Genomic DNA, 20885 nt, shown 5'->3' with positions numbered 1-20885 from the left:
ATATGCCTGCGAGCTTCCCAATATATCAGTGTTTTTGAAGGCTCAAGCAGTTTCCCCCATTGGACTGCACTGAAGCCCAGTGAGAAGTTTTGAGTTTCCCAAAACTAGCAATTAATTCTGTTTTTTTGTATATGATTCCAAATGAGGCATGGTGGCACAGTAGTTAATGTGGTTGCCTCACAGCAAGAAGAGTCTGGGTTCGAGCCCCGGGGTAGTCCAACCTTGGGGGTTGTGCCAGGTCGTCCTCTGTGTGGAGTTTGCATGTTCTCCCCGTGTCTGCCTGGGTTTTCTCCGGGTGCTCTGGCTTCCTCCCACAGTCAAAAAACTTGTAGGTCAGGTGTATTGGCCATACTAAACTGTCTCTAGATGTGAATGTGTGTGTGTCGGCCCTGCAATGGCCTGGCGGCCTGTCCAGGGTGTCTCCCCGCCTGCCACCCAATGACTGCTGGGATCGGCTCTAGCATCCCGCAACACGAATTCAGATAAGCGGCTTGGATAATGGATGGCTGAATCTCCAAAGGGCACATGTCAAGGTCTTGGTAGATTAGATGGTAAGCGAACAGTCAGTTCTCGTAGTCAATGTTTAGCATGCAGGAGAAATGGGCAGCAGTAAAGACCTGCGACTTTGACAAAGGCCAAATTATTATGGCCAGACTGGGTCAGAGCATCTCTGAAATGACAAGGCTTGTAGGGTGCTCCTGGTCAGCAGTGGTGAGTACCTACTGACAGTGGTCTGAGAGGGACAAACCACAAACCAGCGACAGGATGTTGGGCACCCAAGGCTCATCGATGTGCAAGGGGAACGAAGGCTATCCTGTCTAGTCTGAACCCACAGAAGGTCTACTGTGGCACAAGTCACAGAAAATATTAATGATGCGTATGGGGGGAAAGTGTTGAAACACACTGCATCGCACCCTGCTGCGTATGGGGCTGCGTAGCTGCAGACTGGTCAGAGTGCAGCTCTGCAGGATGCACTGTGGAAAGATGACAAGCCAGTGGAGGGAATTTGATGCTGTGGGCAGAGTTCTGCTGGGAAACCCTGGTTCCAGCCATTCATGTCGATGTCAATTTGACACGTGCCACCTACCTAAACATCATTGCAGACCAGGCACTCCCCTTCATGGCAATGGTATTCCCTGATACCAGTGGCATCTTTCACCTGGATAATGCAGCCTGCCACACAGTGCACATTGTTCAGGAATGGTTTGAGGAACATGATGAAGCGTTCAAGGTGTTGCCCTGGCCCATAAATTCTCCAGATCTAAATTCGATTGAGCGTCTGTGTGACGTGTTGGACCGACAAGTCCGATCCACGGTGGCCCCACCTTGCAACTTACAGGACTTGAAGGATCTGCTGCTAATGTTTTGGCACAAGATACCACAGGACACCTTCAGGGGTCTTGTAGAGTCCATGGCTCAGCAGGTTGGCACTGTTTTATCGCAACATGGAGGACCAACGGCATATTAGGCAGGTGGTCATATTGTTTTGGCTCGTCTGTTCATGCAAAATGAAACTCATTTACCAGCATTTACTACTATAATTTCTGTTGATTTAAATTCGCTCTAGTCATGATCATCAACTTCACAACACGAACACATAGCTATTTGTTTGCCTTTTTGCAGGCAGAGTAGCAGTGCAAAAGTGAGGTATACAATTTCTCAGCATGACAACTGAAAAATCGTAAGAGTGTTGAGACTGCGCCGTAGCCATAGTTGGGCCATGTGTATGACATGGCGCTTTCACAATGGAAAAGAATGTATACCTTTGACCTGTACTGAGATCTTGTACGATTTGACGTGCAGCACAACAGCTCAAATGGTGCTCTCCCTATCTGTATCTTCTGTGCTCTTGATAATGCTGATTCGGGCATGTCCATTGGTCACTCTGTTCCCCTCCAGAGCATTTTCTTTACCTTGACTTTCTTTAGCGTCTTTCCTCTGCTTCCTGGTTACTCCGCGGTAGAGGATGCACCAGAGTACGTTTGTTAGGAAGTACAAAGCATAGATCAAACCCAGGAACGTCACCCTGTCATGGACACACAAACCAAAAAGAAGGGGTGAGAATTGCAACATTGGGCCTCCAGTCAGTGGTTTATAAGACTGCTGATGGTGTTGCATTATTATAATGTAAGGAAACTGGTACACATCATTGAATTACATATGCATTGTTAAGTTCATTAGTAACAAACATATAGCTCGCAGCCAAGGTTCTCTGTTGTATGGCAAACAAATGAGAAAAGATGAAAACGTTGCTGATAGAAATCTAAATATATTGCACGATAATGTGATTCTTTATTGTTCCCTGTGGGGAAATTCTTATACTTTTTTTTTTTTGGATTTGTCCCCCTTTTCTCCCCAATTGTATCCGGCCAATTACCCCACTCTTCCGAGCTGTCCTGGTCCGGGGAGGGCTGCAGGCTGCCACATGTCTCCTCCAATACATGTGGAGTCGCCAGCTGCTTCTTTTCACCTGACAGTTAGGAGTTTCGCCAGGGGGACGTAGCGCATAGGAGGGTCACTCTATTCCCCTCAGGATCACACTATCCACCCCCCCCCAGTTCCCCCTCCCCCCTGAACAGGTGCCCCGACCGACCAGAGGAGGCGCTAGTGCAGCAACCAGGACACATACCCACACACGGCTTCCCACCTGCAAACACGGCCAATTGTGTCTGTAGGGATGCTCGACCAAGCCGGATGTAACACAGGGATTCGAACTGGCGATCCCTGTGTTGGTTTGCAATGGAATAGACCGCTAGGGAAATTCTGATTCTTGTCATCTAGCAAGTGCTTGTCCATACTGGGGCCGTAACCCAAGTCCTCCAGATGAAAAGGAGTTTTCTTATTTATTTCTTGTGTCTTAAAATCCAGCAATAGTTTGGTTTCGCCATACCTAAATGCGTTGGAGTCATAGAATCTGCACGCACCGCGGCCCCCACACCGCTTGGTACCCCACTTGAGACATGTCCTGTCAATCAGTGCCCCGAAATATATCGGAGGAGGGATACCACCTGAAAACACACACATTAACATGCAAACAAGTGTAGACATATGAATGAATGCACACACACACACACACACACACACACACACACACACACACATTAGAAACATAATCATTAGAAAGTTAGATCGTATAAAGATGTCAGATTAGCCATTTCTGTTTGATTACAAACCATATACAAAGATGTCATTCCTATCATGCTATGGTGTATATGATCATTTACTGGCATACGTGTTACAGATTTGTTATAAATAATAAAATGCTCTTTTAGGCACTTACCCAGAGTTCTGACTATCAATGTCTGCATACCCAAAGCCAGTGACTTCAGATCGGGCTGTATTGACCTGGAACATAATGTAACAAGAGTCCGGTAAATATGAATAGCGTTGTCTGTAGACTCTCTGAGCCGATCAGCTATGTGGGGGCTCTTGCTAACTAGCCAAATACTACTAGCTGTCTTCACCTACACCAGCCCGGCGTTACACATAGCAAACACACGTCCACATACTAAAAATAATACCGTTATCATTAAAATACTAATCAATGCATAATAACTTCGATCGTCGCTGAGTTGTAAGAACTGGATTCGAAGTTACTCCAATATATTTCACTTATCATTGCATCAAATGTGTACGTCTCGCTGTTGAGGCACAGTAAGTGAACGATCGAGGGCCTTCTTCTTCTTCTTCTCTCTCACCTGAGTAGTACGATGTATCCTGGAGTTCCCCCGCAGGCGGACACGAATGCTCCCAGTACCGACACGGCCATGTAGAATCTGAACATGCGGTCACAGCCGCTATTCCTGGGACACTGACCAAGTATGACTGACATGTTCATACCCGGGGTGATCGTCTCCCCGACACAGGTGCAGTTATGAAATACCTGAGCGGCCAAGGCAGAGAGACTTCATCACCAACCTGTCAACTGAGGACTTCCGCCCTTTAAAGGAGTCCTAATTTTTGGTAAGCAATCCTTCCAGCAGTACTTTACATTATGGGAAACTTTTTAGTGGGTTTATGAATAATTACTGGTTACGTTATGAATGGTTAATAACATTTTTAAAATTACTATAAATCTTAAGTGCCGTATTAATAACGAGACGTTTTGGGTTGCCAGATTGGGAGCCCATGTGAGGAATTTCTCCACTGACATTCTCTCGGATGGCAACCTCATTAACCTGGACCAAACGGTAACCCTAAACTTAGGGTTTATACTGTAGTTGAAAGTTGCTACAGTGTGAAAATTAACTATTTTCTTTGGGGGGGAGGGTGATTTTCTCCCCAATTGTACCCATCAAGTTACCCCACTCTTCCGAGCCGTCCGAAGTTGCTTCTCCACCCCTTCTGCCGATCCGGGGATGGCTGCTGACTACCACATGCCTCCTCCGGTACATGTGGAGTCGCCAGCCGCTGCTTTTCACCTGACAGTGAGGAGTTTCACCAGGGGGACATAGCGCGTGGGAGGATCATGCTATTCCCCGCCCCCCAGTTCCCCCTCCCCCCTGAACAGGCGCCCCGACCGACCAGAGGGGGCGCTAGTGCAGCGACCAGACATAGCGTGTGGGAGGAAATATCCCCCCCAGTTCCCCCTCCCCCCTGAACAGGCGCCCCGACCGGCCAGAGAGGGCGCTACTGCAGCAACCAGAACACGTACCCACATCCGGCTTCCCACCCACAGACATGGCCAATTGTGTCTGTAAGGACGCCTGACCAAGCCGGAGGTAACACGGGGATTCGAACCGGTGATCCCCGTGTTGGTAGCCAATGGAATAGACCGCTACGCTATGTGAAAATGAACCTTTACATCTGCATTGCCTGATATTTTCAGGTCGTGTCATTTGCATGCTGCTTGCTGACGATGTGAGTCCTTACCGGTCATGTTTCTGACAGAACGTCTATGGAAACGCTTGTGTATTTAATTTATTATTATTATTATTATTATTATTATTATTATTATTATTGATTAAATGTAGGCTCCCAAACTGGCAAACCAAAAGGCTTCATTTTATTACTGATTCAAACACATTAATGAATTAGTTATTAACCATTAATAATGTCATTAGTAACCACTGTGTGCAAAGTGGTACCGTCAGGACATAGGTCACTGGTCAGGTGGTCAGAAGTGAAGACAATACATCTTATCTGTTGAGAATTTAAAGAACCTGGCTAAACAGGTATTGTGCTATCATTTTTTTATCTACAAAAATTCATGCAACAAATAAATCCAAAAACTAAAATTCATCAAGTTATTAAGATGATTAAAATATCATATTTGAAGCGGCAGCACCATGTCATCCATCGCTTGTACCAAACTACAATTACATGGTCTGTCCCAAGGAAGAAAAAACACATATAAAGTGTTTACCATCTTATATATCTAATGTCTAACGTTTCAGAGCTTGAGTTTGTGTGGCAGAAATCCCAAATGTCATCGCTATGGAAATGGTGTGATGAATGTGTTGATAATGGTGGTGGTGATATTTGGTGGTATTTGCTTTCAAAATGCAGACCTCAATCTTTTGTACTATGTTTTCCAATTTTTTTGTCTTGCGCCTAAGCTTTTTTTTTCTGGTTGCGTGCACACTTGGTTCCTCTTTTGATATTTGGAGAAGCACCAGAGAGAAATTGATGAACATGCCAAGCACAACAGTTGCTAGGGGAGGTCATCTGTCTGTCTGACTGTCTGTCTCTCTCTATCTATCTATCTATCTATCTATCTATCTATCTATCTATCTATCTATCTATCTATCTATCTATCTATCTATCTATCTATCTATCTATCTATCTATCTATCTATCTATCTATCTATCTATCTATCTATCTATCTATCTATCTATCTATCTATCTATCTATCTATCTATCTATCTATCTATCTATCTATCTATCTATCTATACATTGGCCTGTGTGTGTGTGTGTGTGTGTGTGTGTGTGTGTGTGTGTGTGTGTGTGTGTGTGTGTGTGTGTGTGTGTGTGTGTGTGTCTGCCTGCCTGCCTGCCTACCTACCTACGCCTGTGATCTATATGAGAATCTAATGGTTGCAGTCTCACCATCTCCTTGCCAGTGCCTGTGGAGGTCTGGCAGCCTGCCAGGCAGGGGGAAGCGTATGTCATGCCATTGTAGGCACACACAGGGTCCCAGTGTTTCAGGGAACAGGAGCAGCCCATGTTGCACTGGGACAGCATAGTCTCTGGCTGGTAGGACAACTGTGTAGCCCTGGACACACACACACACACACACACACACACACACACACACACACACACACACACACACACACACACACACACAATGGAACATTATTTAGGCAAGAATTTGCATAAAGTATTTATTTTTAAATGAATAATAGATTTTTCGGCTTCAAAGTGGACTGCTTCAAAAGGTTTTAAAATTCTATATGCATATCACATATTTTAAACTTTGGGTGGACTGTTTTTGTAACAAGAAAAGTTTGGAAACTGTGTGTGTGTGTGTGTGTGTGTGTGTGTGTGTGTGTGTGTGTGTGTGTGTGTGTGTGTGTGTGTGCATATGTTTTCAAGTCTGTAGTATATGAGTATGCGTGTTTGTGTGTACATGTAAGTTTGTGTGCACATATTTATATGTGTATGTACATGCATTGTGAATGGCAGTGGCTGAGGCCACCCTCTGCAAACGCGCTACACATGCCGTCTGAGAAAAAGTGGCTTGGACACCAGTTCGGTCGCCTCACACCACTTACCCCTGGTAGGAGACAGTGAGTCCTGCCACATCTGTGTTTTCACAGTGGAGGAAAATCTGGATTGTGAGCAGGCTGAAAGACAGTAAGGAAGCAGAGAAGGAAACCCTGGCTGCTCCGATGATGCCAAGCTTAAACCGTTTCAGCACAAACCCTCCCGTGATGATGCCCAGGGCCACCGCTGGCAAGTTCATTATACCTGGATGGTGGGATGGATGGATAAATCGGTGAATAGGCAGATGGAGGGATATGGCTTGCTTTTACTTGACCTGTGGTCTATTGGTCAGAACTGTACACGATATTTAACACTTTTTTTCCCTTCCCTCTTTTTCTCCCCAATTGTATTCGGCCAATTACCCCACTCTTCCGAGCCGTCCTGATCACTGCTCCACCCCCTCTGCTGATCAGGGGAGGGGCTGCAGACTACCACATGCCTCCTCTGATACATGTGGAGTTGCCGGCCACTCCTTTCCACCTCACTGGGAGGAGTTTCGCCAGGGGGACGTAGTGTGTGGGAGGATCACGCTATCCCCCTCCCCCCTGAACAGGCGCCCCAACCGACCAAAGGAGGCGCTAGTGCAGCGACCAGGACGCATACCCACATCTGGCTTCCTACTCGCAGACAAGGCCAATTGTGTCTGTAGGGACGCCTGACCAAGCCGGAGGTAACACAGGGATTCGAACCGGCGAGCCCCGTGTTGGAAGGCAACGGAATAGACCGCTACGTTATCCGGACGCCAACACTGTCTTTTTTATGTTGACCCATCATTTCACAGGCAGTGGAAAATACACGTGAGCCGGGGTGCACACATAGACAGTAGTCATGTAGTAGTAGTCGACAGGACAAAGGTTTGTGTACACACACTAGATTTGGATTTCATCCGATGTAAAATGTAGGGCCCAAATATAGAATAGCTCTTCATTCTGTGCACTCTGGGGTCTCAGTTGTCTTCAGAATATAACGTGTTTCCTTATGCTGTCCCCTCCCATTCACAGCTTTCTATATATTTTTCCTTTAACAGAGGATTATTTAATATGCTGTATTCTCACACGTGCACATGCACACACACACACACATGCACACACATCTGTGTTTGTCATGCACCTTTCAAGCTGCATTATCTCTCGCGATCACACTTCCTTCCAATAACGTTATTGTTTCGGCAGGACTGGGACACAAAGCGCCCTTGAAAACAAGTTAAAGACGGGATTGCACTACGATGCCAGCGCTGTACCTATTAAAAAGATGGCCCTGGAAGCGGACTGGCCGTAGATTTGCTCCATGAATTTGGGCTTAAATGTGATCATGCCGATGAAGCCGTTGACAGACACCAGAGAGGTGAGGATTATCAGCAGGTAGACACGGCAGCTGAAAAGTCTCTTCAGAGATGGGAGGAAATCTAATGAATGACAGAAGAAAAGGACAGTGAGAGAACGAGTAATAGACATGATAGGCAACGTGAAAATGATACGTGCGATGTTTAAACTCTTACACACTGGGTGCAGGTATTAATGCATTACTTCCAACAGATTATAACATGTTATTCATCGCCTCAAGGCCTTTTGTGATCAAAACACATTTTGTTCACATTTTCGATGATGACTTTGTTTCTATACCTGCAGTACTTTTTTTTGGAGGGGGATGGTTCCCCCCTTTTTCTCCCCAATTGTACCCGGCCAATTACCCCACTCTTCCGAGCCGTCCCAGTCGCTGCTCCACCTCCTCTACCGATCCAGGGAGGGCTGCAGATTACCACATGCCTCCTCCGATACATGTGGAGTCGCCAGCCACTTCCTTTCACCCGACAGTGAGGAGTTTCACCAGGGGGGACATAGCGTGTGGGAGGATCACGCTGCGCCCCCCCCAGTCCCCCTCCCCCCCTGAACAGGCTCCCCGACCAACCAGAGGAAGCGCTAGTGCAGCGACTAGGACACATACCCACACACGGCTTCCCACCCACAGACACGGCCCATTGTGTCTGTAGGGACGCTCGACCAAGCCGGAGGTAATATTGGGATTCGAACCGGTGATCCCCAATGTTGGTAGCCAACGGAATAGACCGCTGCGCTACCTGGACACCCTATCTGCAGTACATTTAAAGCTACGATCCTCAGGACACCTATGGACACCACGGTAATTGAACAGGTGTTTGAGCAATCCAAATCTAAAGACGCCATTCGAAGTGAGTTGCCAACACTATTGCATCAACGTTTTGTCTCCTGCCACACGAGCAAAACGTGACTGTCTGTCAGTGAAGGTCTTCTGTCTGCTTGCTCTGCCATATCTGGTTGCTCGTCGTCTGCCGTCTTCCTCTGCATTCGGCCTCGTTGAAGACGTAAAAGGCTCTACATTTTTCCGTGTCCCACTTAACAAAAACCATTTAAATGAGCAATCACAAACGTGTTTTTCACACATGGTGTTACTATTTGTGTTTTTAATCGCCTGAAATGGTCTAGCAACAGAAAGTATCAAAGAAGTCGATTCTTACTTGGATGATAATCTTCAGGGTTGTGGTTTTAAAATATAAATTCTGAGTGGCAAGTGCCAAAACTTGCAATAGAAGGTTTGAAAAAAAAAACAACAACATTCAAATAAAGAATTTAGCAACAAAAAAAAAGAAAAAAAAAGGAAAAGAACAACACTGTTATGGCATTTTACTAACCCGAACCCCTCCTGTACCAACACTGGGGCACATTATGGCAGGCAGTGGGATCGGAGGTTGATTTCTAAGTCAAATTTCATGAAGGGTTTTTCGTAACCAACTTTTATTACCTATGTGTCCCTGGATGTTGCTGATGGCCTTAACCTGACAACTTAACTTCAATGATTGGTTGGTCCATAAACTGGTTAGCTAACAATCTGAAATTTCAGGGTCTGGGGCTCGGACTCATTTGGACTGGGTTCTCTGTTAATGGTTGAACGAATTAGCTCCATAAGTTATTTGCACAGCGGCACGTGTCTTCATGTTGTGGTTTTGCAAATTTTATCTGTAAATTTCAGGTAAGGCAGAGGTAAAGGTTAGTTGCAGGAAATGAGCGAGGAGATAAACATCTGCAGAAGGCAGAGAGGACCAGGACTGGTGCAGTTGGTCTATGAGACACGCATATGTGCCTGATGAACAGCAAAACATCAAAATCTGTCAATATCCATTTAAAGCTCACTCTGTTATTTGTTAACATGGCTAACCTCCCTTTCACATCATGACTGGTCCTGTGATAGAACATTTCTTAGCATCAGCATCTTTTCTTGATAGCCCGGACACTTTCACAGACACTGGCTTTACTGTGCACCGTCCAACAGGCTGTCAGGCTAAATTACATCAGCAAAGGTTATGATTCACCATTTCAGCATTTCTATTGCAGGAAATCATCTAGTCTTACAACGTGAAAAGCCATTATAGATTGCAGTACCCTTACTGTATTCAACTTTGCTCTCCCCCCATCTACTCTGAATTTCAGTACCTTTGGCCAGCTCACAAAACTGGACTGGCTTCTGTTTTTCTTCTTGATCGGTGATGTCCTCCGGTAGGAAGTTCTCCTGCTCGACCTCCGTGGAGAGCTCTGAGGATTTGGCCTGGCTCTGGTCTTGGCCCTGCTTGGGCAGAGACTTTGGCAGGAACCAGAACGGGATGCAAGACAGTAGCATCACAACACTGGTCACCAGGAAGCCCAACCACCAGGCGCCCACCCAGCGAGTGTCCTTATGGTTAATGGAAATGCTGTCTGGGAGAGGGACACATGTGAGAATGGCCGGTTAGTGCAGGACTGAATGACTGAATCTAAAGACTGCCATTGCAGAACTCTATGAATCTATGTGAGTGAGTGTGTGTGTGTGTGTGTGTGTGTGTGTGTGTGTGTGTGTGTGTGTGTGTGTGTGTGTGTGTGTAGGGGGAGGCTTATTATATATAGGGAATCCCTAGCAATGTTCTTTTTTGTTCACCCCCCCTTTTTTTTCTCCCCAATTGTACTTGATCAATTACCCCACTCTTCCAAGCTGTCCCGGTCGCTGCTCCACCCCCTCTGCCAATTTGGGGAGGGCTACAGACTACCACATGCCTCCTCTGATACATGTGGAGTCACCAGCCGCTTCTTTTCACCTGACAGTGAGGAGTTTCGCCAGGGGGACGTAGTGCGTGGGAGGATCACTCTATTACCCCAGTCCCCCCCGACCCCTAACAGGCACCCCGACCGACCAGAGGAGGCGCTAGTGCAGCGACCAGGACACATACTCATATCTAGCTTCCCACCTGCAGACACGGCTAATTTTGTCTGTAGGGACATCCAACCAAGCCAGAGGTAACACGGGGATTCGAACCGGCGAGCCCCGTGTTGGTAGGCAACGGAATAGACCACCATGCCACCCGGATGCCACTAGCAATGTTTTAATCCTCTTGTTCGAGCGGCGTCGTCTGGATCGATTGCTCTGCTACATCAACAGAGTTTTATAGGGCTGGGATCAGCAGGTACCTCACCTCCCAATTCGATATTACAGTGATATTTTAGTGCCGGTTAGATATATTTTGCGATTTTTTCCAAAGCTGATATTTTTCACATCACGATATTGTAAGTATTGCGATTTGATATGATTTCTTATCTGCGGTAAAGTGTGAAAACTGCAATAATCCAAAGAACATGTACCACGAAATGCACGTCTTTTATGTTACAAAATCTTAAAACACAAGTACGCTTCCCTGAGTAAAAATTCAAACAATTCAAATCTAAGCGTTCAGAGACGTAGACGCATGACATCATTACATTACGTTCTTCATAGCGCCTGTTTGTCGTGCCTCACTATTGGGATTCGGGGGAAAGGCTGCGTCGTGAAATTGTCACAGGTTCGTAATGTGATTTTGCACTGAATCGACCCCCCCCCCCCCCGGTCAGGGAATTTCCTGTAGGATCTACATCCCTTGATTTTTATGAAATAGATAAATTTTTCTATTCTTCAATCACACACAACATAGAAACACAACCATAACAAGCAAGTCACACACCAGAGCCACTGAGGGTTGTCTGTTTTGCTCAAGGATAGAAGCCAAGACGGCGGGGTAAATGTGTTTATGACTCGAACTTAGATTTACAATTTTCTGTTGGTTGTTTTTTTTTGTTTTTTTTTTTGTGCGTTCAATGATTAGCTCTCACTGTTGTCACGAAACAAGGAAAGTTCACACATCGCCAATTGAACAATGTCATTCATTAATTGCGCGAACATCGGTTAGGCAAAATACTCATCATTTCCACTGTCATACTAAGCTATGCAAAATGTCAGAATCATGTTTATTGGCCATGTAGGTTCTTTTTTTATATAAATTTATTTCTGATTTCTCCCAATTTAGTGGCCAATCGATCCCTATTTTAATTCAAACACCCACCCTCGTACTACATGCGTTCGCCAACTGCATCTCTCCGGCCCGCAGTCTCGAAGGAGACCGCTCCCCACTTTCGTGACAAGGCGACTCCAGGCCGAACCACTGTTTTTCCCGACACACACACGTGATGAACACAAGCCGACTCCGCCCCCTCCCGAAGACAGCGTTGCCAATGATTGCTGCTTCATCGAGTCCGGCCATAGTCGAATCTGACGAGAACCGAGGCGCGAACCCCAGTCCCCAGTGGGCAACTGCATCAACACAAAGCCGATGCTTAGACCGTTACACCACCGCGGACCGCCGGCCATGTAGGTTTTTAACAGACGTGGAATTTGACTCCGGTTTCGTGACTCTCTCAGTGTACTTACATAGAATAACAACACTACAACACAACAATCTTCAGATTATGTATGGTTCCACTGCCGAATGGATCAAATCTTGTGTTTGTGACTCTTGATGCGATTTCAGTTACAAGTAATTCACGATGTAGAGGCCAGTTACCTAAGTCCACAGATCCGATGTCCACGTAGAGCTTGGCACAGAAAGACCCAAGCATGAACCCAAACATGGGCCCTAGGATGCCAACTGTCTGGATGCACGCTGATGTGGGCAAAAGGAGGAATATAGAAAGAAAGAAATGGCTGAAAAAATAGCGAATATGTACTGCAGTCTGGTACTGTTGTCTCAGAGGGGATCGTTCTGTTCACTGGAAATCCTATCGCAATCAGAATATGTCCTCATTAAGAACGAGGTTTAATTATCAGACATGAAACTGGCCTAAGCATTTGTGTCGATGGCATTTTGTACGGTTTTCACAGAAAAGCCAAGCACACTTTACGTAGATGTTAAATAATAATGCAACAAATAGTGGCAAGGGAAGGTACTGATAAGCTTAAAACTGTACGACATACGGACATAGAATCCTGTCACATTACCCCATGGATAACAGTAATATTTCAAAATCACAGATGAAATGTTACACAGAAATAGTGCGACAACAAAAGTAGACAATCAAAGCGAGTAACTGATGAATGAGGCAGTGTGAATGGACTAAAACTGTATAAAGGTGTTTAAGTCACTCATCCAGGGAGCAGAAGGCTGTGTTAAGTACACAGCCAGGATGGCAGACAGTATAAAGTAACTAATCACAGTAGAGGCTGGTGTGTAAAGTAACTAACCCAAATAGAAGGCAGTGTTCTCCTCCCTGGAGAAGTCATCCAGGTAGGACACGCCCAGAGGCACGATGGGAGTCTCCCCGATCCCCCGAAGCATGTTCCCCAGGAATACATAGACCCACATGGACGAACCGGCTTCCTTTTCACAAGCTGGATATGGAAAATTACAGTTGAAGTGAAAGGCGGACAGAGTACATCATTGTGTGAATTCCTAGCTAGAAAGCAATACTTGATGCTTCTGAAGCTAAATTGTGGCTTATTTATCCTAAACTTTCTTCCTTTTGCATTTGCCCAGTAAAGGTAAAACCCATGAAAATAAAGGAGGGATCCGGTGAGGGTTTGTGTCGGTGAGTGTTACCTGCTTGGGTATCGGGTGACAGTGTCTCAGCGCTCACGCTTTGATTGGTGAGACAAGGGAGAATGCCCTTTGTGGCATTTACATCCGTGTTGTGAAGCACACTGGTCTCATATTTATAGCTGAGAAATTGAAGAGAACCAAAATAGTCGTGACCTTGGCTTAGTTGCTTTGAAAAAAAAATGTAGATATTAGACCTTTTGTTTTGGGTCTCCTGATTTCTGCGGGTGGGAGATGTTCTCAGATCCACATTTGATGTGATGTCCCCAGGCTGTCACATCATCTAACCAATCAGATCTGTGTTAGAAATAGGGTTGGACTCAGGCTTAGGGTCAAGGTTAGGGTTAGGGTCGGGATCAGGCTTGGGTTCAAGATCAGGGTTAGGGGTCAGTGTCAGGTTTAGGGTCGGGGTCAGGCTTAGGGTTGGAGTCAGGCTTAGGGTCAGGCTTAGGATCAGGGTCAGGGTTAGGGTCGGGATTGGGGTCAGGGCCAGGCAACGGTCTGGATATTAAACGCTGAGAACATTTCTCCCTTGCAGAAATCAGGACGTGCTTCATATTCAGTTGACATGAAGTCTTACTGTGTACAATGGAAACTGACATCAGCCTTGAGTGCTTGAGTCTGGGTTTCATTTTTACTATCAAGATGAATGTATGGCCCGCTTTAATGTTGTCACCCAGAGAAATATGGTGGAAATTCCCATGCAAACATCACACACTTTTTAGTCCCCCAATAGAAAACAACAACAAAACCTTCATGAATTAATAAGATAATGATAGATAGTGTCAGATAATGTCAATAATCAGATTGAAGTAATCCATTTCAACATCACGGGCCATGGTTTGAATGAGTGTGACGGGCTAGAGAGACCCGTATGTGTCTATGTACAGATGAATATATGAAGAGAATAAAAGTTGAATTGTGAACTGACTGTCCCTGAAAGAAGTGAGGTAGGGCTGTGAAGAAAGCGCCAGCCGACATGATGAGACAGCCGGCCCCGATCAGCCGGGGCCGATGGAGCTTGGCCCCAAAGTAGCTCACGAAGGCTATCACCAAGAGGTTTCCTGGGAGGGAGGGAGAGAAGTGGAATAGGATAGTAAAGATTAAAGATAAAATCATTCCGATAAACTCAGTTTTCATCTCAGCGTCTCTAAATTATTTCAGCAACATTCCAGATCGAGTTCGCACTGTGGCAGAAATTGTTTTGCAACAGTAAGCATGAATTTTTCCGAGTCAACTCAAACCACATCAGTTGACGCTGGCTTTAGGGTTGGACGTACCAATCTCGAAGCTGCCGTCTATGACTCCTATAAGTGAGCTTGGGATATCAAAGCGCCTTTCAATCTGGGTGATGGAGCTCTTCATATAGGCGCCCCCGAAGGCTTTGGCGAAGTACACAAAGGACAAGGAGAAAAGGAAGAGCTGAAAAAACACACAACATGCTGTTGAGATGTTATCCTGTAGATAGGCTGGTTTTTTTTTTCTTCAAACCAAACTGTCTACCTCCCTACACGTGTCGCCTGTGTTTGTCTCCTGTTTGATTTGGCATGAGGCGGACAGGGTCACTGCAACTGAGACAGAATATCCCGACTTTCGTAACTTCAGACGGGAAAAATGAGAATGCTGTAACCTGCTTTTGCACTAATCTTTGTCTGAAAAGATTTTCCAGTTAAAAAATACGACCCTGTGCTGTTATTTTGAAGATTACAACAGACATTCAAGGTTTGGCGAGTAAGACAGTAAAGTGAGTGCTCGTATTAAAGTTGTAAATAGGATTTTTGGATTTGTGTTGTGACTCTGCTCCCCCTGTGGACAAAAGCGGTAATGTTTGACAGGAGAGGGACTCCCTCCCACGTTGCCTCTTGTCGTGAAGATGGATCAGAGATGGCCAATATGATCCAAAAAGGGCCGGTGTGGGTGCAGGTCTTTGTTCCAACCAAGCAGTTACGCACCTGATTCTATTCGTCAACCAATAGTCTTTGCTAAGGACCTTGATTTGTAGACTCGGGTCTACAAATCTGAATTTGTAGACCTGATAGATCAGGCCTACGAATAAAAAAACATAGACCTGCACCCACACCGGCCCTTTCTGGATCATGTTGCCCTCTGGTAGATCATGTATTTGTTCTGAAGAGAAGAATGAGAGGTGTGTTGGTTTAGAAAAACAACTGTTTGCAAGACATGCAGCGATGAGGTAGTTCACATCAAATTGTGGCTGTGTATCCCGTCCGTAATTCACGTCATCTCTGGGAGTCTGACCCAGAGACACACATCTTAAATCATGATATTGCAATATCTCATCTTCTCACGGATGGTTTCATTTGAGTTTGTTGGTCATATAAAGGCATCAAATTTAAACTGGGACTAATAAACGATCTGCGAAAAACTCGTAGCAGCTTTAGAATGTCTTTGAACGGGAGTGTTTGGTGAGTGTGTCATTGGGGTCATCAAGTTGGCTGCCGTCTTAAATGTTGCTTTGAATTAGCTCAACAAAACCCCCAGAGGACTCGACGCTTAAGGTCTGGCATTGACCTACCCTCAATACAGAGCTGAGCTATCCTCCCTTACATCACACCGACACCATATCTACATTTAGGCTTGCTCTTAGCCCATTTATCTCAGTCAGTAATTCTTTCTCTGTGCACACAACAGTACTAACTTTGCACCGGACAAACACTGCCTGGGTTCATTTGAACTTGACCATTGTCGCTGCACCAGATAGAGTAATGTCGTTTTCATCATCCTGTCAAAAGAAGTTCTTGATGTGATTTAAGTAGACGTGTGGAGGTTACCCTAGTACGGTATCCTCCATTTGGACACAGGACTATTCAGCAAAGAGGACATTGAACAAAAAAACAAAACAAAACAAAAACTGTAGTTTCAGAGGAAGGAAACCTAATTTCTGAACTATCTTCTAGGTATACCTCGAGATAATTACAGACATATCACTATCTCTGTATTTACCTTGACCTGTCATGATCCTTGGGGAGTTTGGACAAGGCGCTACAGCTTTTACGCTGTAGAGTCAAGAGTCAAAATCAGGTCACTTAATCAGAGCTGAGACTTTTCCTTTTTCTTCACCTGCACACTGTTAAAATTGCCAAAATGTAGCTACAGCACACAAAACCGTTTTTTCCCCCATCAAAATTAAACAAGTGTTGAAAAATGTAGTATAAGGTAGGACAGGCAGCAGAATGCTCCCACTAAAGATTTTCCTTTCCCGGAGAGCTGCAGTTCAAAATAATTAGTTAAAATTTAGATGGATCACTTAATGTATAATTAAACCTCGCTGTGGGTCCATATTGTTCTCAGCCTAAAAGATGATTCCGGCAGCCATACCTCTGCTGTATGACAGAAGCTAAGCAGGTGTGGGCTTGGCTAGTACTTGGATGGGAGACCTGCTGGGAAAATGAGTTGCTGCCGAAAGTGGTGTTGTTGGGCCAGTAGGGGGCAGTCTTCCCTCTGGTCCTAATAAACAAAATCCCCATGCCACAGTGTGGTGCTGTAGGAGACACCGTCCTTCGGATGAGACGTTCAATCGAGGTCCTGACTCGCTGTGGTCATTAAAGATCCCATGGCACTTATCGCAAAGAGTAGGGTGTCCCCTGGTGTCCTGGCAAAGTTCCCAACCTGGCTCTCTCCATCAGGCTACCTAATCACCCCCTTGTGTAAGTGTCTCCATGAGTACTCTCTCTCAAGCTGATGTGTGGTGAGCGTTCTGGTGCAAAATGGCTGCCGTGCATCACCCAGGTGGGTGCTACACATTGGTGGTGGTTGAAGTGAGTTACCCCCCTTCACTGTGGGTGTGTAGAAAAGCGCTATAAAAATGTAATCCATTATTATTATAATAGGTGTGCATCTTCCTCAAAGGAGTGTTTTTGTTGCATCTTCTGATTCTGATCTTGATCCTGTTCATTGCCACTAATGTATCATGGGACTGGACACAGTGTGTACTTGTAATGAGCATGAGTTATCACATACTGAATGTACTCGTTCAGGTCCCTCATACTGGTGTTTTCAGCTCACAGACAGGATATCCTGGCCTGCAAATAGCTGGAAATCACATCTTGAAAAAAAAATCACTTTCAGCCCTGTTAGATTTTAGACGATATCGGTCGACTATTTCAATTTCCATACGTACTGACCTCCGCGAGTTTGATATTTTCCTCATCTTGTACCCCGAAAATATGATGCAAGGGATTAATGGGCGTTTTAAAAGGGCGGTGCATGTTATTTATTTAACCTTTATTTAACCAGAAAGCCCCTTGAGGTTGAAATCTCCTTTCCGAGGGAGACCTGGCCAAGACAGCCTGCCAGTTACGCTTTAAATAAAAATAAAAATAAAGCACGACAGATGGGGGATAAAAAAACATTAAATACCCAAGGGAGAGACTAAATCCAGCTCAAATAGGGCAGTTGCGTTTCTCACACACACTGACACACACTGACACACAAACACACGTGTGCGCTTTGGAAGTCGGTGTTTGTTTGCGCTGTCAGAACACTCTTCCTTTGCGTTTTTATGTGAGGCCAAAGTCTCGCTGTAAAAAAAAGAGTTAAGTGGTGTGATGTGAAGGTCTGTGCCACAGGTTATCGCCGAAATAGGTTACTGGTATTTTCAGAATTCACTATGTGGACCAAAGTTATCAGTTTTGTGATAGCACGTTTGTTGTGAGTCAGTATCTCACCGCGCTCCACTATAAAACCAGGTGGCATCATTAATCCTCAACGGTTTCATTGCACTTTCTGGTCACCACAGTGAGTAAATGATGATAAAGACTCCACATGTCAGAATATCGTGTCACAAGTTTGACCTCTCAAAATCAATGGCACTCTCTCACACAGTTCGCGGCAGTGAGGGGATCGATCCTGTTCTTACCTTGAGCTGGGAGCAACAAGCCTCACGTGGCCTCCTGGTCTCCACACTCATGTTGGTAGTGGTGTCAAGAGGTTAAGGTTGTGAAGACCTGCCAAACACCTGCAAGACAATAACCAAGGCTGGTTTGTTCATCGGGGGACTTCACATGTGGGCAGTTAGGGGGGTGGGTTTCCTTTAAACTCTGCAAAACTGAGAACAAAAACCCTTTCTAATCACAAGTGACTGATTCTGCTCTAGTGTTAAACGGCACGGCGGAGACGTCCCAGGTCAGCGAAGGGCGTGAGACCACTTCACACTGATTGAATTGGAAAGGGCAAATGTGAAACAGCATGAAGCGGACTCTCGTGGCCTCTAAACAATCACGTCTTTCTGTTTTCTGACCCAACCCGCACTGCTACCTACACCTGCCATCAAACGCCGCGAAACACAAACGTCGCCGACATCCATTCAGTGCGCCATGGAAATCTGAGACCATTTGAGTTGGAAATAACGGAGAGAAGAAGAGTTTACCTGCGAGGCAGCGGAGGTCCTGTGAGCGATGGGTGGGCTGTGGTAGACTGGTGAGCGGGAGAGAGCTTCTCGTCATTGGCAGGACTTTGAGCTGGAGGGGAAAGCCTTATCACGGACACCAATACATCACCTGTAATCAGTTACCCAGCCATCCATGTGCATTTGTTGATCATGTCAACACACAATGTCACCCCCCCTCCCCAAAACACACACACACACACAAGCATGCACACTAAGGTCCAATGGATGAACAGCCTTGTGTTGCAGAGTTCTGCAGCTCGTAGAGGTGATGTTGGCGTTTGGTGCAAGCGCAATTTCACAAACACACACACACACACACACACACACACACACACACACACACACACACACACACACACACACACACACACACACGCACGCACACACACACACACACACACACACACACACACGAACGCGTGCGCACGTAGGTTCAATCACAGTGGCGCGCTCGCTCAAACATCCTCCCCTCTCTGAACATCATAGGCTTCCATCGTATCCATCCCTCCATAAGCACAACAAACAGAAGCAGCATGAGGCGGACCGCGGCTTATTTTGCCTGCCCTCCCGTTTCTTGTCAGTCGGCCGTTTTCAAAGACTGATGGTCTTTTCGTCTGCTTCTGGTACCGATGTATTTGTGGGGCAGGGTGTTTCCCTGATCTGTTCAAAGTCTTCCTGTCACATAACTCGTAACAATGGCTCTCTCTCCCCGTGTTGACGGCCGCCACATCAGGAGCACTTCACATCTGAAGTTGAACAATTCCTGATTGAGCACTTTCTCCCAATTCAGGTAATCATCACCAGCTACTCGGCTCTTTTGTTTACTGCGTGAGTGAAACTCACCACGCGAAGGCCTTTTGTCATCAGTGATGTGTTGCACTTTATCTCTCAGGGGGAGATAAAGTGCAACAAGTGTCTAAGCCCCCTGGTTGAGGTGTGCACCCCTACTGTGGTGTATTGGATCGAGCACTCGGTGCTCGATTGTGTTGGACTGTCACCACTACTGAGTTCTGTAATACACTGGTCGAGCCTAGTAGTGTGTGATGTCTCCGTCAGTAAAGATCAGACTTGTGCCGCATCCTCGTCTCCGTGTACTTATATATATTAGTGATTAAGTTAGTAACCCACGAATAGTAACACTACAATAGTGTACATAAGAGAAGTCACAACACCTATGAAGGGGGATGGACTACAGCAAGTGTGCAAGTCTGTCCGTGTAAGTGTGCGACATCCTGCAACTCATCTGTGATGTATAAAGTCATTGGATCAATATGTGTGATCAGTAAAAAGAGACAGTTTTGTAACCATAAGGGTGGGGGTACAAGGTCATTCCACATGAAATGTGATTTGTAGAAATGTATAGTTCCCGCTGTCAGAAATCATACCCGAATCAATTTTCTGGCGTCCGGGTGGCATAGCGGTCTATTCCGTTGCCTGCCAACACGGGGATCAATGGTTCGAATCCCCGTGTTATCTCCGGGCTTGGTCGGTTGTCCCTAAATTGGCCGTGTCTGCGGGTGGGAAGCCGAGTGTGGGTGTGTGTCCTGGTAGCTGCAGTAGTGCCTCCTCTGGTCGGTCGGTCGGGGCGCCTGTTCAGGGGGCAGGGGGAATAGCATGATCCTTCCATGCGCTACGGCCCCCCGGTGAAACTCCTCACTGTCAGGTGAAAAGAAGCGGCTGGCGACTCCAAATGTATCGTGGTAGTCTGCAGCCCTCCCCGGATCGGCAGAGGGGGTGGAGCAGCGACCAGGACAGCTCAGAAAATAGGGTAATTTACCAAGTACAACTGGGGAGAAAATGGGGGGAAGCCCCCCCCCAAATAGATTTTCTTTAAATATTCTGCACAGGAAGCCCCATGTATT

The 20885-nt window shown here is 45.9% G+C and overlaps 1 protein-coding gene across 1 annotated transcript; it reads right to left on the bottom strand.

Moving 5' to 3' along the window:
* Positions 1-799: 799 nt before the first annotated feature.
* On the bottom strand, positions 800-19044 carry LOC130108955 (solute carrier organic anion transporter family member 1C1-like). The gene is made up of 15 exons (XM_056275617.1): positions 19003-19044; positions 18493-18591; positions 14894-15035; positions 14545-14677; positions 13617-13735; positions 13262-13408; positions 12585-12683; positions 10177-10437; positions 7950-8114; positions 6718-6913; positions 6050-6215; positions 3699-3883; positions 3281-3345; positions 2891-3008; positions 800-2026 (listed from the first exon to the last, which is right to left on the bottom strand). Exons 2-15 carry the CDS (start codon positions 18541-18543, stop codon positions 1813-1815), a joined length of 2061 nt encoding a protein of 686 aa, XP_056131592.1. The 5' UTR covers positions 18544-18591; positions 19003-19044; the 3' UTR covers positions 800-1812.
* Positions 19045-20885: the final 1841 nt, after the last annotated feature.

Source organism: Lampris incognitus, chromosome 3, assembly GCF_029633865.1.
Source record: "Lampris incognitus isolate fLamInc1 chromosome 3, fLamInc1.hap2, whole genome shotgun sequence".
NCBI lineage: Eukaryota > Metazoa > Chordata > Actinopteri > Lampriformes > Lampridae > Lampris > Lampris incognitus.
Note: the sequence above shows the minus strand (reverse complement) of the source record. Positions and strands in the feature narration are given on the sequence as shown.

Coding starts and splice junctions, on each gene's coding strand:
- LOC130108955 (XM_056275617.1), bottom strand. CDS start 18,543: ATGAGTGTGGAGACCAGGAGGCCACGTGAGGCTTGTTGCTCCCAGCTC. Junction 13,736..14,544: donor CCTCACTTCTTTCAGGGACA/GTCAGTTCACAA, acceptor TCAATTTCTCAG/CTATAAATATGAGACCAGTG. Junction 10,438..12,584: donor CATCGGATCTGTGGACTTAG/GTAACTGGCCTC, acceptor TCCCTCTCCCAG/ACAGCATTTCCATTAACCAT.